Consider the following 15,908-nt stretch of genomic DNA (forward strand, 5'->3'; position numbering starts at 1 on the left):
GGTCCTTATGGGAAAGAAGAAGATGATGTTAAAGGTAATAAAGCAACTATCATTTCTTGCACATTTGTTATTGCCAGGTCATGTGTTAAGCACTTCCCATCAGTTATCATATTTCATCCTCTTAGTAGTCTGAGGTAGGTTCCATTATTTTCTCATTTTATGAAGGAAGAAATAAAAGAAGTAATTGGCCAGTAAGTGGCAGGCATGGGATTCATTCCAGTCTGATTGGGTTCAAACTCTAAACGCCCGTTATCAAGCACCCCCATATTCCTTGTCATGCTTGCTTATCCTTACATTTTCATAGAGCCTTGCTTTTTCTTTATTATACTTTATCATGTTTCAAATATTGGTTTTGAGAAAACCAGTTGAGTGGATTTCTAAGAGATGTTATTTTTATTTCCAGCAATGTAGGCTGTGATTCAGTCTATGTTTTGTTAATTTGGGGCCTTGGGTTTTTCTTTTGTTACACCCAGAGCCTGAAGACCAGGAAGAGGCAAAAAATGTCCTAAAGATCTTGGCAGATCTTGCATCAGTATGGGCCAGGCCTTAAGACCCTTCTCTTAAATGATCATGAACAGACTGTGTCTGGGAAGAATATTAGTGCTTGGAAAGTTTATTCACCCAGCAAATATTATTGCTCACTTAGCATATTCTAGGCAATGGGTTGAACAAGACCTAATTCCTGCCCTCAGATGGCTCACAGATGAAGAGTTGAGAGGGAGAGGTTTTTACTTACCCATTCTCATTTATAAAGAGAAAAGCATAGTGTGGGGTTGCAGAGCACAGACTCTAGGTAGATGCCCAGTGTTTGAATGCCCAGTCTAGAACTTATTGGTATGTGACCTTGGCCAAGTGATCTCACTGCCATAAGCCCGGCTTCCCTATCTGTAAACTGGGGATAATAATGGTACTTTCTTTACAGGGTTGGGGTAAGGATTAAGTGAGATAAGCCATGTAAAGTGCTTCACACAGGGCAAATATAGGATGGAATTGTTATTTCTGTTATCTTTATCTTCGTTTTTTTGTTTTTGATGATATAATTTGAGTGTGGTGGATTAATGATCATATTTTCAACAAGTAGACGGGAAGATTATGGTTTTTTTTAGTTGTTAGGTTTTCAATACTGTAGACATGTTAATGTCTTAATGTCAGGAAGAGGTACAGTTTATATTTCTTTCTCAATAAAATCTTTATCGTATTTTTGCCTTAATTGTGATTTAGCGAACAATCAATATATTTTAAATAATGTTAACAGGTTGTTAACAACAATACAATATTGTTGTTGGGACATATTATAAGCACTTTATATGTCTTAAATCATTTAATTCCCATAACAGCTCTTTGAAGAAAATTTGCTGTCTATCTAGATCTCTTTGAATGATTTACATTCTAATGATCTTTATTAAAAACATACCATTTTCCAAGAAATATTTTAATTCCAGAAATTAATTTTAGAAATAAAAGAATAAGCTGAGCATAATTTATAACTTTGCTAGATTTAACTAACTTGATGTCCCCAAACTGCAATAAATGAATGCAAACCATAACTTTTGAGATTGATTTGAACAGATATATTGAACAGTTACTACATGTGAGCGATTCAACTTGAGACCCTACAGAGGTTACAAAGATGAATAAAGAATGTTTTACCCAATAGGGCAAATATTATGTGAACACCATCTAAATCTACTTTCTGGTACTTTTAGGTTGGCAGCTACCCATAACACAGTGATGTGTTAAATTATCCCTGCCCCAACCTTGAGTTATTCCACTACCCCTATTATGGTATTACAGCTGACACCCCGCCTAGATACTGACCACAGAGCAGCTTCAAGAGTCTCAGGGATCCTGAGTCATATTTTGGAAATTATTGGTTTACCAATGTCTTTTGGTTGATTTCACTGTTATGTATTTTCCAGATTTTAAGCTAATGTGGTAGGAAGAGGAGGTAAGAAAAAGAACATTTTTACATTAAAATATCATGGCTGGGTGCGGTGGCTCACATCTGTAATCCCAGCACTTTGGGAGGCCGAGATGGGTGGATCATCTGAGGTTAGGAGTCTGAGACCAGCCTGGCCAACATGGTGAAACCCCATCTCTACTAAAAATACAAAAATTAGCTGGGCATGGTGGCAGGTGCCTGTAATCCCAGCTACTCAGGAGGCTGAGGCAGGAGAATCACTGGAATCCAGGAGGCAGAGGTTGCAGTGACCCGAGATCACGCTGTTGCACTCCAGCCTGTGTAACAAGAGCAAAACTGTGTCTCAAAAAAAAAAAAAAAAAATCTATATCTGTCTATCTATATATATATACACACATATATATGTATATATAAAATACCAGACGGAGTTTGTTGTTTTTTGGTGCAGTTGAGGACTTGGTGACATTTAAATAAGAATAATGTTTATTACTGCTTCTCAGAAGAAAAACCTAATTAGAGATAATATATAATTTCTGGAGAGTGAGCCTGGCTAATAGTAGATTAGTTGCCTGGGATGATAAAGCTCCTGTTTTCTGAATTGCCTTTATTCTTCTACCAACTTTGTAATGGAGAATTTGAGATACAGGGAATTTAAATAACTTGCCTGGGGGTAAAATACTGATAAGTGACAGTTCAATTCAGCATCCAAGGCTTTATAGCTTTTACCTCTTTCATGACAAAATAATCATGCTAATTCCTTAGGTATATACAATACTTTCTAGTGTGCCAAGCGGTTTCACCTCATTCCATGAACATTGCACGGCCTGGCAGGTAGACATGATTAGTAAGTCCATTTTGTAGGTGGATCAGGGAGTGTCAGTGGTTTGCCCAGATTTGGAGTGAATGAAGTGGCATTTTCAAGACCCACATCCACATCGTTTGTTTTTTGTCCTGTGTTCTGTCCCTGTGCTGTGCCTTTTCTCTGACACTAGGGGGCAGCAATACATTTGCATTTGTTTTTGTTTTTTTTTATTTTATTTTTTTATTTTTGTATGTTTATTGGTCATTTGTATATTTTGTTTGGAGAATATTCAAATACTTTGTTGATTTTTAAATTGAGCTATTTGTCTTTTTATTGTTGAGTTGTAAGAATTCTTTATATATTCTGAATATAAAGTCCCTTAACAGATATATGATTTGTAAATATTTTCTCCCATTCTGAAGATTGTCTTTTTACTTTCTTTTTTACCACGCCCAGCTAATTTTTGTATTTTTAGTAGAGATGGGGTTTTACCATGTTGGCCAGGCTGGTCTCGAACTCCTGATCTCGTGAGCCACCTATCTCAGCCTCCCAAGATGCTGGGATTACAGGCATGAGCCACCGCGCCCGGCCATCTTTTCACTTTCTTTCTTTTTTTTTTTTTAATTATTATTATTATTATACCTTAGGTTTTATGCATTTGTTTTCTAAATTCTGGGAAGATGCATTACAAATAGAAGGCAATGACTTAGATTTGAAAAGTGGAATAGGGGAGGATATTCTAGAATTTTTTATTTTAAAAGGTATCTGTGATACCTATAAACAGCTCATTTTCTTTTTTACATATACCTACCACACCCACATTGACTACAAATAGAAATGGTTGTTAAAAACAGGATGATAAATGTGGAGTGAATGAGCTGGAACTAGGGTATGAATTTGGTGTACAGGTTGAACAGTCTGTGTATAAAATTGCCAAATCCATGCCCAGGAAATTGAGCCTTTCTGAAAGTTTGAAGAGGATTCAAGATACTGGTACTGTGTATTAATTTTAAACTTCAAGGCCCAGATTCAGATGTTTTGGATACTTATCCCATAATATGTCTACCCCTAGGATCCATGTGGCCATGGATTAAGTGCTGCAATATTTCAATGAGGCCCTGGCATTTCCAATAGTCAACCTCAGCCAAAGTTTCAGTAAGCCCTTCGTCTGCCAACTCTGTGCTATAAGACAGTGATTCTGTGTGGAAGTGGAAGTGGAGGTGGGGGTGTTTCAGGATCACCTGGGGAGCCTTTTCAAACCCCATATACATGTATACCATGCATGCATGCTGTAAACAGTTAAAACTATGTATACTAAATTCTAGCAAGGATTTCAGAAAAAACAAATGGCTGAAAAGCACTTTTCAGAAATATAAAACACCACAGCAAAGTAAAAGTAACAATTTTGAAACAGGTCCAAAAGCATTCTTTTTTTTTTGAGATGGAGTCTTACTCTGTTGCCCAGGCTGGAGTCCAGTGGCATGATCTCAGCTCACTGCATCCTTCGCCTCTGGGGTTCAAGTGATTCTCCTGCCTCAGCCTCCCGAGTGGGGATTACAGGCGTGCCCCAATCCCCACTAATTTTTGTATTTTTATGCCCGGCTAATTTTTGTATTTTTAGTAGAGACAGGGTTTCACCATGTTGGCCAGGCTGGTCTTGAACTCCTGACCTCAGGTGATCTGCCCACTTCGGCCTCCCAAAGTGCCGGGATTACAGGCGTGAGCCACCATGCCTACCTAAAAGCATTCTTAAACGATAACATTCTACATTAAACATTTTCTTCTTGTGAAGAGGCCAGGACAAATGAGCAGGGGAGAGCGAATGTGTGTCCACTTACATGTCTGTGTTTGCGTGTTCCTCCTCTTCAGTTGAGCCATTGGAATGGCCAGGTGTGCCTCAGACAAAGTTGATATGCTTTTTGAACTGTATTCACAATTCTTATTGCCTTGTTTCATTGATATATCCCCTTGTGTTTCCCAGAACATCTCGCTTTGCTTCATTCCCTGAATACTTGGTAGTGCAGATAAAGAAGTTCACTTTTGGTCTTGACTGGGTTCCCAAAAAATTTGGTAGGTATCTTTTGCATGCTTTTGCTTAAAACATCGAATGAGCCATTTAAACAACATGGCATGTGAAAGAGCCCATGTAGTTGGCTGCCACAAACAGTTCCATTTCATTCTTCCATCATTCTCACCTTTCTGTTTTGCATCAGAGTATGTGATAAGAACTGACAATAAAAATTGCCACCTGCTTACCCACCCCTCCAGTTATGGTTTCTGGAATGACCAAATTCTAAGAGTGTAAACAGAATCCTCACATTGTCAAATAAACAGTGCTTTCCAAACTTTAATGTGCATATGAATTACCTGGGATCTTGGTTAAAATGCAGACGCAGATTGGGCAGGTCTGGAGTGGGCCTGCGATTCTGTGTTACTAACAAGCTCCCACGTGATGCTGATGCTGTTGGTGCTGCTGATGCTGTTGGTGCTGCCGATGCTGTTGGTGCTGCTGGCCCACAGGCCACACTTTGAGCAGCCAGTGGTTGAAGATGCAGTCGCCTCTTAGGATCTCTCTTCTGCCTCTGAGCAGGCAGGTGTGGCTAATGACATTCACTTAATAAAGTAGAAAAAGCCAGTTGCATTAGACAGTAAAACAAAAGGATGTGATTTTGGCTTCATGAGGTTTTCTTCATGCTAATTTTTACAGTTCCTGACCATTGTTGGAGGTTAATTTTCCAGACAATACATAACAGCCTTTCTCCAGCATTATAATCTAATACAAACGGCGTTACTAGGTTGTCCTCAGTGGTGTGGAAGAATGTACAGTTTCTCAAGCAAGAACCTTGGACTATTTGCCAGTCTTTTAAAGTTTTTATGTTTTTAAATACTTAAGAAAAAACCCGACTCAATCTTATGCTGGTTAACTAAGCGCTCGTCTGAAGGGGATAGGTAAAAAGGATGTAGAATCGGCTGGAGTGATTTCCTAGAGAGCTCCAGCACTAACAGTTACACAGCACTTGTTTGCCACATGAAATTGTGCTGGGCTGTAACTGATCCTGCAGGAGATCCTGCCTTTTCCTGGCAGAATAGTTTTGTGAGCAGGGGAAGGCAGAGGGCAGGATGCTGACAACTCAGCTTTTCTTCCATGGACCTGAAAAGCACCTGAGAGAAAAAACTTTCTTGCTCTGAAGGCTTTGAATTGCCTTGGAAATAGTTTGCTTATTTTCTTTGTCCTTGGAATTTCTGTACTGGAATACAAAATTTGAATCATATTTCATTGACTTGCTGAATTTTAAGGAACCTCAAAATGTTCTTGAATGAACCTGAATTTTTCTCTTAAGGAGCAGTTGTATTGATTTTGATGGTCAGTTTTTATGTTTGGTTTTGCTGCCCCCTGAAATTTAAATTTGCTTTTTTAAACTAAGCTTTGTTCTTTGGGTTGTTGTTTTAAAGTAGGATTTATGTACCTGGTATCATAACTGATTTGGGGGACAGTATTTTCAGGTTGTTTGCTAGCCCAAAAGATGTATCCTGTACCAACATTTGAACCCATTTTTCATTATTATCATCTGAATATGTGCAGCACTAAATCTTGACAGGGTATTAGTCTGACAAATTTTGTATTTGAATAAGTCAACACAATAAGAGAGCCAAGAAGTTAAAAGAAAGTACTGTAAAGAATACACTTGAGATTCAATTAATTTCTTTAAAACTTCATTTATTCAATATCTTAGTTAGAAAATCCACAGTACCCATCATGATCTAAGAACGGGGTTGCATCATCAAATGGGGTTGCAAACTCAAATGCCTAACAAGGACAGGGTAATCATCCAAATGAAAGAACTGGGCTGAGTATAGGAGGCTTGTAGCTAGCCATCTTGGCCTAGCTTGGGTGTTCCCACTTTGAATAAAAAGATGAACTAGAAAAACTGCCATAAGACTCAGAGTAGCACAAATATGATGCTCAGGGAGCAACAAGGAGCAGTGGGGTCTGTGTCAGACTAACATTGCACCATTGTCTAGGGTAGAAACTGAGGATCAGCTCCAGATGGTTGTTACCACATGAGAATGTGCTACATCTTTATGCTTTTCAAAATAAGCTGGAAATCTGGATTTTACCTTAAATCTTCTGATTTAAACATTGGAATTTGTTGTCCACACTTTTAAAATATCAAACAGATTGTGTCTGGGCCACACATGGTCTATGGGCTGCCAATTTGTGACCTCAGGCTTAAATGGTTTGCTCTTGTTTGGGGTGAAATCCTGCCACCCACTGTATTTTTCCCTGGGTTCTCCACTAATATCTGATTAGTCTTCATGAACCTGCTGGTCGAGCGACATATTCTAGGGAATTGAAAAACATCCCTTAGCTCTGTCTAGACACATGCATGTAGAGTTATAGTGCTGGTATTATAATAAGGTGATTATGGAGAGCCTAGTGGATATAATCTCTCTCATTTTGCAGATGTTTCTATTGATATGCCAGACCTACTTGATATCAACCATCTCCGAGCCAGGGGGTTACAGCCAGGAGAGGAAGAACTTCCAGACATCAGCCCCCCCATAGTCATTCCTGATGACTCAAAAGGTACCATCTCCTGCCAGGAGAATATGCTCTACCCTTCCACCCTGTTCTGTAGGAACAGTCTCTTTCTTCCACCACTGTGTTGCTGCTACCACCACCACCCATTGGGGGTCTAGCTGCCCTGCTATGATGTAACCCACCACTGACACAGAAGGGAGGCATGGCTGCAACAGTAAACATAAAATAGACATTGTAAGAGGCACAGATCCATCATGTGTGGTTGAAATGGACAGTTTTTTTCTGTAGGCTTTTAGTCTAGGGAAGCTGTGTCATTCTTGGGAGTACCTTTGGACAACCTAAAGGGGAAATTGAACAGCGTGAGTTGGTTTTAAAAACTGTGATGGCATCTCACCTCCCCAGCTTTGTTACTGCTTCATAGAAAGGAAGAGATTTGAGTTTCTCTTTGACTCTGTGACCCCGTCACTGGTCATTGTTCAGAATACATAACTCTTTTTTTTTTTTGAGGTGGAGCCTTGCTCTGTTGCCCAGGCTAGAGTGCAGTGGCATGATCTTAGCTCACTGCAACCTCCACCTGCTGGATTCAAGCAATTCTCCTGCCTCAGCCTCCCGAGTAGCTGGGACTACAGGCGTGTGCCACCATGCCCGCTTAATTTTTTTTTTGTATTATTAGTAGAGATGGGGTTTCACCTTGTGAGCGAGGATGGTCTCGATCTCCTGACCTTGTGATCTGCCCGCCTCGGCCTCCCAAAGTGTTGGGATTACAGGCGTGAGCCACCGTGCCTGGCCTCATAACTTTTTAGTGGAAAAGGATATGCCAAAAATAGTTGTCTCGCCTTTGTGAGTTCAAAAACAGTGTCAGAAAAATCTTGGTTTAATTATTAGCTCAGTTATCCTGATGAAATCAGTTTCATTCTGGCTTTGTTTGCTCACCTGTTTACTGTTTATCTTCCTAATGAGTAGATTAACTCATAACGACAGAGCACTCTGGGACCCTCTGCTAAAGGTTTTCCATCAGTTAAACAGTGAAGGTGACCATAGTCAGGTATAAAGGAAGGGTAAGATGAGTCTAGAAGGAGCAAGATAGGATTCAGATAGGCATCTGTATTATGTTGTTCTCTAATGCTGGGTCAAATGCTAAATTATAGAGAAAGAGCAGAGAAGGGACATTCTAGGTCACGTAGTACAGGTGGTTCATTAAAGGGGTTAAAGAAGGATCGACGTGGGCATCAGATAATACAAGATGGTTTATTAGTACTGCTCCAGCTCTCTCTGATGTTCATAATAGAATCTTTGGTTTGTAGTTATACAAAGATCTTAGAAATACAGAGAGGGCCAGGCGTGGTGGCTCACACCTATAATCCCAGCACTTGGGGAGGCCAAGGCGGGCAGATCACGAAGTCAGGAGATTGAGACCATCCTGGCCAACATGGTGAAACCTCATCTCTACTAAAAATACAAAAGTTAACTGGGCATGGCCGCACGTGCCTGTAATCCCAGCTACTCAGGAGGCTGAGGCAGGAGAATCGCTTGAACCACGGAGTCGAGCCGAGATTGCGCCACTGCATTCCAGCCTGGCGGCAGAGCGAGACCCTGTCTCAAAAAAAAAAAAACCCAAAAAACAAACAAACAAAAAATACAGAGAGAGGCTGGGCGCAGTGGTGCATGCCTGTAATCCCAGCACTTTGGGAGGCTGAGGTGGGAGGATCACTTGAGCCCAGGAATTTGAAACCAACCTGGTCAGCATAGTGAGACACTGTCTCTACAAAAAATAAAAAATTTAAAAGTTTGCCAGGCGTGGTGACTGGTGACATGTGCCTGTAGTTCCAGCTACTCAGTAGGCTAAGCCAGGAGGATCACCTGAGCCCAGGAGGTCGAGGCTGCAGTGAGCTATGATTGCTGTACCACCCTCTGGGTCTGGGTGACAGAGTGAGACCGTGTCTCCAAAAAAAATTTTTTTTTTTAAAGAAGAAATAATAGAGAGATAATAGGGAAATAGTAGTTTGTTAGGATAATAATCAAAGCATCATGTTTTAACTAACCTAAACTCCTGAAAGCTATTACTTTCTCTTATTACTGAGGCTGGGGTGGTCTGTGTGTGGTTGAGGGATTGACAACAGTGTATGGTCCCCAGGAGTGGGGAGGGCATTGGGAATGCCCTGGTTCAATGGGTTTTCTTTTTCTAAAACTCCTTGACATGGTTTGGTCTCATTTTCTGTCCTCTCCTTTAATTTCCAGATCGCCTGATGAACCAATTGATAGACCGTATGTATCTTTAAAAATGTTTCTCAATGTCCTACTGTTGTTATTAATCTGATGAATTTGTCTGTGAGAGTTCAGTAAAGAGGCATTGTTCTGTACGTGTGTGTGTGCAGCTTTTCCCAGGCGGGAACAACTCCGTGTCTGCTAGTCAGTGACACGCTGATCAGGTGGCCCGTGGGGCTCAGGAGAGTGACCATTAGCATGAAGCTAACTAGCCCTGGGTCAGAATCTTGGCCTGCCGTTTATGACTGTGTGACCTGGAGTAATTTACTTACCTTCTCTGAGCCCCAGTTTCCTCATGTGTGAATGGGGCTAGCCATGCCCTTTCTTCCCTCTCTGGCCACTGAGTAGACCTCTTTGTGCAATGGTGGCACAGTGATCAGTCACTTTTTCCTATCCTGCTGTCAGACACATAATGAAGACACACAGCTGACAGGACATGATAGTGTTAATTAATGCTCTCAAGGATATTAGTTTGATTGGATTGTTTGTTAATTTTATAGGCTTTTAGTTCCTAATCCTGTGGGAGTTGATACTCTTGGTTTTCTAGAAAGAACATAAAAAATAAATGATAGACAATATTTAGATATTAACTAGGAGAAAGAGAAAGCATTTAACACTAGATACTCTAAATCTTTTGGTCTGTAAAGTCTTTCAAGACAGTAACTAATATTAATTTAGGAGTTTCAATCTTGCACATTGCGAATGATTGATCATGAAGCTTAAACCTCCATGTCTCCTTTCTTGAGACAATGTTTTGCTGATTGTTAGAGGAGTAATTAGAGTCAGCAAGGGTCAGCCTGCCATGATCTTCACATGCAACCTGGTAGGACTATGGGTAGCCTGGGACATACTATTCCCACTGCGAATAATCTAATTGTAATAGCCACTGCTAAAATTTTTGAATGCTTACCATGATCATTTAGCATTTATTGTTCCATAAATTCTTTCAACAGTCTACATCTCTACTTTTTATAAAACAAGGTCCCAGATCTCATTGGGACAGGTCTACAACTCTACCTTTTATCAGAAAGGTCCCATATCATTGTAGGAAGGGCAAGGCAGGTGACATTTTATAGAGGATCAAACTTCCTACATCTAGGAAGTTTTGGAGACTGAAGACCTGGGACCAGAACTAGGGCTAGGAGTTGCCTTGCTTCTCATGCCACTAGACTATCCTGGCATGTGAGAAGTTTGCTGGTTGCTCCTGATGCTGTGGAGAGCTGGCCTGCAGGATCTCACTCCATGGGAAGTGATGGGCATTTGGAATTCACTGTGCCAGAGGAGCCTGCCTCCAATGGTGAGAGCATGCAGCCGTTTTTTAGTGTTGCTGGTTTGGCCATTTATTTCCTCCTGAATCTAAGCATGCTGTCTTACCAACAATCAGGAGAAAATAAAACTCTCTCTCATGAACTGACATTTGCATCCTACCTTTCTTAAATTTTTTTTTTTTTTTTTTTTTTTTTTTTGAGACGGAGTCTTGCTCTATCACCCAGGCTGGAGTGCAGTGGCACCATCTTGGCTCACTGCAAGCTCCACCTCCCGGGTTCACGCCATTCTCCTGCCTCAGCCTCCCGAGTAGCTGGGCCTACAGGCGCCCGCCACCACGCCTGGCTCATTTTTTGTATTTTTAGTGGAGACGGGGTTTTACTGTGTTAACCAGGATGGTCTTGATCTCCTGACCTCGTGATCCACCCGCCTCGGCCTCCCAAAGTGCTGGGATTACACACGTGAGCCACCGCGCCCGGCCCATAAAATTTTAAAAAGAATAACTTTATTTTCTCATTACAAAAGTAAAAAGTCATTTAGAGACTATGGAGTAGGCAGAAGAATCATCCATGTTTCCATCACCCATCTATAACCACTGTTGACATTTGGAATATATCCTTCTATTCTTTATTGTGCCTGGCTCACTTTATTTTTCACAAAAATGGAATTATACATTTCTTTTTTTTTTGAGACGGAGTCTCACTCTGTCACCCAGGCTGGAGTACAGTGGAACAATCTCGGCTCACTGCAACCTCTGCCTCCTGGGTGAGCCAACCTCTGCCTCCTGCGTGAGCCACCGCGCCCAGCCGGAATTACGTATTTCTGGTCTAATATTATAAACATGTATCTTTGAGATTATATCTATATCTATATATCTTTTAAGACTAAAGTCTTAAGAGATGTTGAAAGGTGCCCTACAGAGTTTCATAGTTTCTTTACTGTAGGATTCTTTATTACAGAACTTTTGAGTCTTCACTGTGCTAATGCACATCATGAATTTCTAAGGAGAGGATAGACTATGTAGGTTTAAAAACTTATTTGATCACAGAAACCCCGTTTTTGATTCAACGGTTACATCTCTTAGAATACTAAGATCCTGTAGAACACAATTTGGGAATCACTGTTGTCCAACATTATTGTTTTCTGAACATTTGACCTGGATAGGATGTTCTATGTATCTTCCTTGTAATAGAGCACATTGGTAAATGCATTTTTTTTTTTGAGACGGAGTCTCACTCTGTCACCAGGTTGGAGTGCCGTGGCGCGATCTCAGCCCACTGCAACCTCTGCCTCCCAGGTTCAAGCGATTCTCCTGCCTCAGCCTCCCAGGTAGCTGGGACTACAGGTGCACGCCACCACGCCCAGCTAATTTTTGTATTTTTAGTAGAGATGGGGTTTCACCATGTTGGCCAGGATGGTCTCCATCTCTTGACCCTGTGATCCACCTGCCTTGGCCTCCCAAAGAGCTGGGATTACAGGCATGAGCCACTGCGCCCACGTGGTAAATGCATTTTCAATACAAAATTTTTGTAGAACAGCTATTTCTCTTCTCATTTCTTTTCCTGATTGACAGAAAATTGACAGAAGTTTTAGTAGAGTCCTCAGGACATGGAAAACCCAAGGGATATATTTTATATTCCTGTTTTTTCTCCTCTTTTGGTATAATTTGAGAACAGTGTATATGTGTATGTATCCGTACATACACACAGATTTACACACACATCTCTATCAATATCTATATGTTATTAACACAAGAAAACAAAAGCCTCTGTATCTGAGCCCAAATTACTTTGTAAAGCCGTCTCTTAATGTTTTAAACTTGTATAATTAAAAAACGAACTTTTTCCTTCTATACTTAACATTTGCACTCTCCATTTTCCAGAGCTGCTTGCTTCCTATGATTGCCAGATGTATCTATAGGCCTGCAGTAACTTTCTGTGAGGTTTAAGGAACAGGCTTTTAGGGCTGTAGATAGAGCTTTCTGTTCAAGTTTCAGTCATAGGAGAGGCTGCCGTAGAGGTCTTGAGAATGCTGTGAAATAGTTCTGGGAATACACTAAATCTCCCCATATGAAATTAGAGAATCGTTTTTCATTGCTTGGATTTTCCAGGTAATTAACCTGGTTCCTATGTGGATCAAAGATATAAACTTAGCCCAAGTAGCTTTAATATTTGTGTGGCTTAAAACAAAACTAAACAAAGTAAAACCATTATCTACACCCAACAAAATAGCACTTTCTTTGGGTAGCATGTGGATAGGAGAGTGAAGAGTAGTTAAGACAAGAAGCGACAGTTTCCTCTTTCACACTAGAATATCCTGTTGTGCTCTATAGCATCAGACATCGATGAGTCATCAGTGATGCAGCTGGCCGAGATGGGTTTCCCGCTGGAAGCATGTCGCAAGGCTGTGTACTTCACTGGAAATATGGGCGCCGAGGTGGCCTTCAACTGGATCATTGTTCACATGGAAGAGCCAGGTAGGCGGCGAGAAAATGGAATGGCTTTGGAGTCTGATGTGACCCTCAGTGATGCTGAGTCCTGGTCCTTCCAAGGTCCCTGTGGATATATCCCTAGAAAATGACTTTATAGTTCCTAATCTGCTGCAGCGGAGGAGAAAGCCAATCTTTGTCTTTCTTCTTCTTTTTTTTTTTTTAAAACAACAGCTTTAGGCCAGGTGTGGGGGGCTCATGCCTGTAACCCCAGCACTTTGGGAGGCCGAGGTGGGCGGATCACGAGGTCAAGAGATGAAGACCATCCCGGCCAACATAGTGAAACCCCATCTCTACTAAAGATACAAAAATTAGCTGGGCATGGTGGTGCGTACCTGTAGTCCCAGCTACTCAGGAGGCTGAGGCAGGAGAATCACTTGAACGCAGGAGGCGGAGGCTGCAGTGAGCCAAGATGGCACCACTGCCCTCTGGCCTGAGTGACAGAGCAAGACTCTGTCTCAAAAAAACAAACAAACAAAAAACAACAAAAAAACCCCAAACAGCTTTACTGAGATATAATTCACCCCTTTAAAGTGTATAAGTCAGTGGCAAAAAGACCAATAGAAAGATATGGGATATACTTCTAACTAAGCGATGATGAAAATTTGAAATGGAAACATGGGCATGAAGACATGGAGGATGTTTAGTTAGCTTTTTCTTTTATCTACTTTATTAAGCTATAATGCATATATTCATCTGTTTAAAGTGTACATTTCAATGGTTTTTCGTAAATTCAGAGTTGTGTAACCATTACCACTGTCAAATTTTAGAACATTTTGTACCCTCCAAAAGAAATCTCATACATATTAGCAGTCACTCCCCATTTTCCCGCTAACCCCAGCCCCTGGCAACCACGAATCTGTTTTCTGGATCAAGGGATTTGCCTGTTTTGGACATTTCATATAAACGGAGTCATATAATATAAGGTCGTTTGTGTTTGGTTTCTATCACTTAGCATAATGCTTTCAAGATTCGTCTATGTTGTAGCATGTGTCAGCACTTCATTCCTTTTTATGGTAAAATAATAGTCTATTGGGTTGGGTTTGGTAGCTTACGCCTGTAATCCCAGCACTTTGGAAGGCCAAGGCAGGAGGATCATTTGAGGTCAAGAGTTCGAGACCAGCCTGGCCAACATGGTGAAACCCCGTCTCTATTAAAAATGCAAAAATTGTCTGGGCATGGTGGCAGCCACCTGGAGTCTCAGCTACTTGGGAGACTGAGGCAGGAGAATTGCTTGAGCCCAGGAGACGGAGGTTGCAGTGAGCTGAGATCACGCCACTGCCCTCCAGCCTGGGCAACAGAGTGATACTCCATCTAAAATAATAATAACCATAATAATAGTCTATTTTATGGATATACTATATTTTATTAATCTTTATCAGTTCATGGACATTTGGGTTATTTACATTTTTTGGCTTTTATGAACAATGCTGCTATAAACATTTGTTACAAGTTTTTGTGTGGATGGACATTTATTTTTACTTCTCTTGAGTGGAATTGCCGTGTCATATGGTAACTCTATATTTAACTTTTTGAGGAACTACCAAACTGTTTTACACAGTGGCTGAACCATTTTACATTTCCACAAGTAATGAATGTGAGTTCCAATTTCTCCATATCATCACTAACCCTTATTATTATCTTTTTTATCATACCCATCCCAGTGGGTATGAAGTGGTATCTTGTGGTTTTGGTTTGCATTTTCCTAATGACTAATGACATTGAGCATCTTTTCATATGTTTATTGACTGTTTGTATATCTTATTTGGAGATATGCCTATTCAAATTCTTTGCCCATTTCTAATGAAGTTATCCTTTTATTATTGAGTTCTAAGAGTTCTTTTCAAATTCCAGATACAAGTTTCTATGAGATATATGATTTGTGTTTTTCCCCCCGTTCTGGTGTTTTTTCACTTTCTTGATGGTATCGTTTGAAGCACAAAAATTTTTAATTTTGATGATGTCCAATTTATCTTTTTTTCTTTTATCACTTGTGCTTTTTGTGTTGTAAATAAGAAACCATTGCCTAATCCAATGGCAAAAAGACTTACTCCTATGTTTTCTTCTAAGATTATTATAGTTTTAGCTCCTATATTTAGGTCAATGATCCATTTTGAGTTAATTTTGTGTATGATGTGAGGTGAGGGTCTGACTTTATTCTTTTGTATGTGGATATCCAGTTGTCCCAGCATCATTTGTTGAAAATAATGTCCTTTCCCCACTGAATGGTCTTGTTGAAAATCAGTTAACCACAGGTATATGGTTTTATTTCTGGAATCTCAATTCTATTTAATCGATCCGTATGTCTGCCTGTATACCAGTACCAGACTGTCTTTTTTTTTTTTTTTTTTTTTGAGGCAGAGCCTTGCTCTGCTGCCCAGGCTGGAGTACAGTGGTGCAATCTCAGCTCACTGCAACCTCTGCCTCCTGGGTTCAAGCGATTCTTGTGCCTCAGCCTCCTAAGTAGCTGGATTACAGGCATGCACCACCATGCCCTGCTAATTTTTGTATTTTTAGTAGAGACAGGATTTTTCCATGTTGGCCAGGCTGGCCACGAATTCCTGACCTCAGGCGATCCACTCGCCTTGGCCTCCCAAAGTGCTAGGATTACAGGCATGAGCCA

At 40.6% G+C, this 15,908-nt stretch overlaps 1 protein-coding gene across 6 annotated transcripts in view; it reads left to right on the plus strand.

The window, feature by feature from the left end:
• Nucleotides 1–15,908, plus strand: part of USP13 (ubiquitin specific peptidase 13) — a 129,764-nt gene that overhangs the window by 93,614 nt on the left and 20,242 nt on the right. For all 6 annotated transcript variants that reach the window (XM_063722356.1, XM_024245131.3, XM_024245132.3 and 3 more), the window contains 4 exons: nucleotides 4,705–4,793; nucleotides 7,189–7,311; nucleotides 9,505–9,531; nucleotides 13,130–13,273. In XM_063722356.1, coding sequence (XP_063578426.1) covers nucleotides 4,705–4,793; nucleotides 7,189–7,311; nucleotides 9,505–9,531; nucleotides 13,130–13,273 — 383 coding nt within the window. The remainder of the gene's footprint in view (nucleotides 1–4,704; nucleotides 4,794–7,188; nucleotides 7,312–9,504; nucleotides 9,532–13,129; nucleotides 13,274–15,908) is intronic.

The sequence above is a fragment of the Pongo abelii genome, chromosome 2 (genome assembly GCF_028885655.2).
Source record: "Pongo abelii isolate AG06213 chromosome 2, NHGRI_mPonAbe1-v2.0_pri, whole genome shotgun sequence".
Classification (NCBI taxonomy): domain Eukaryota; kingdom Metazoa; phylum Chordata; class Mammalia; order Primates; family Hominidae; genus Pongo; species Pongo abelii.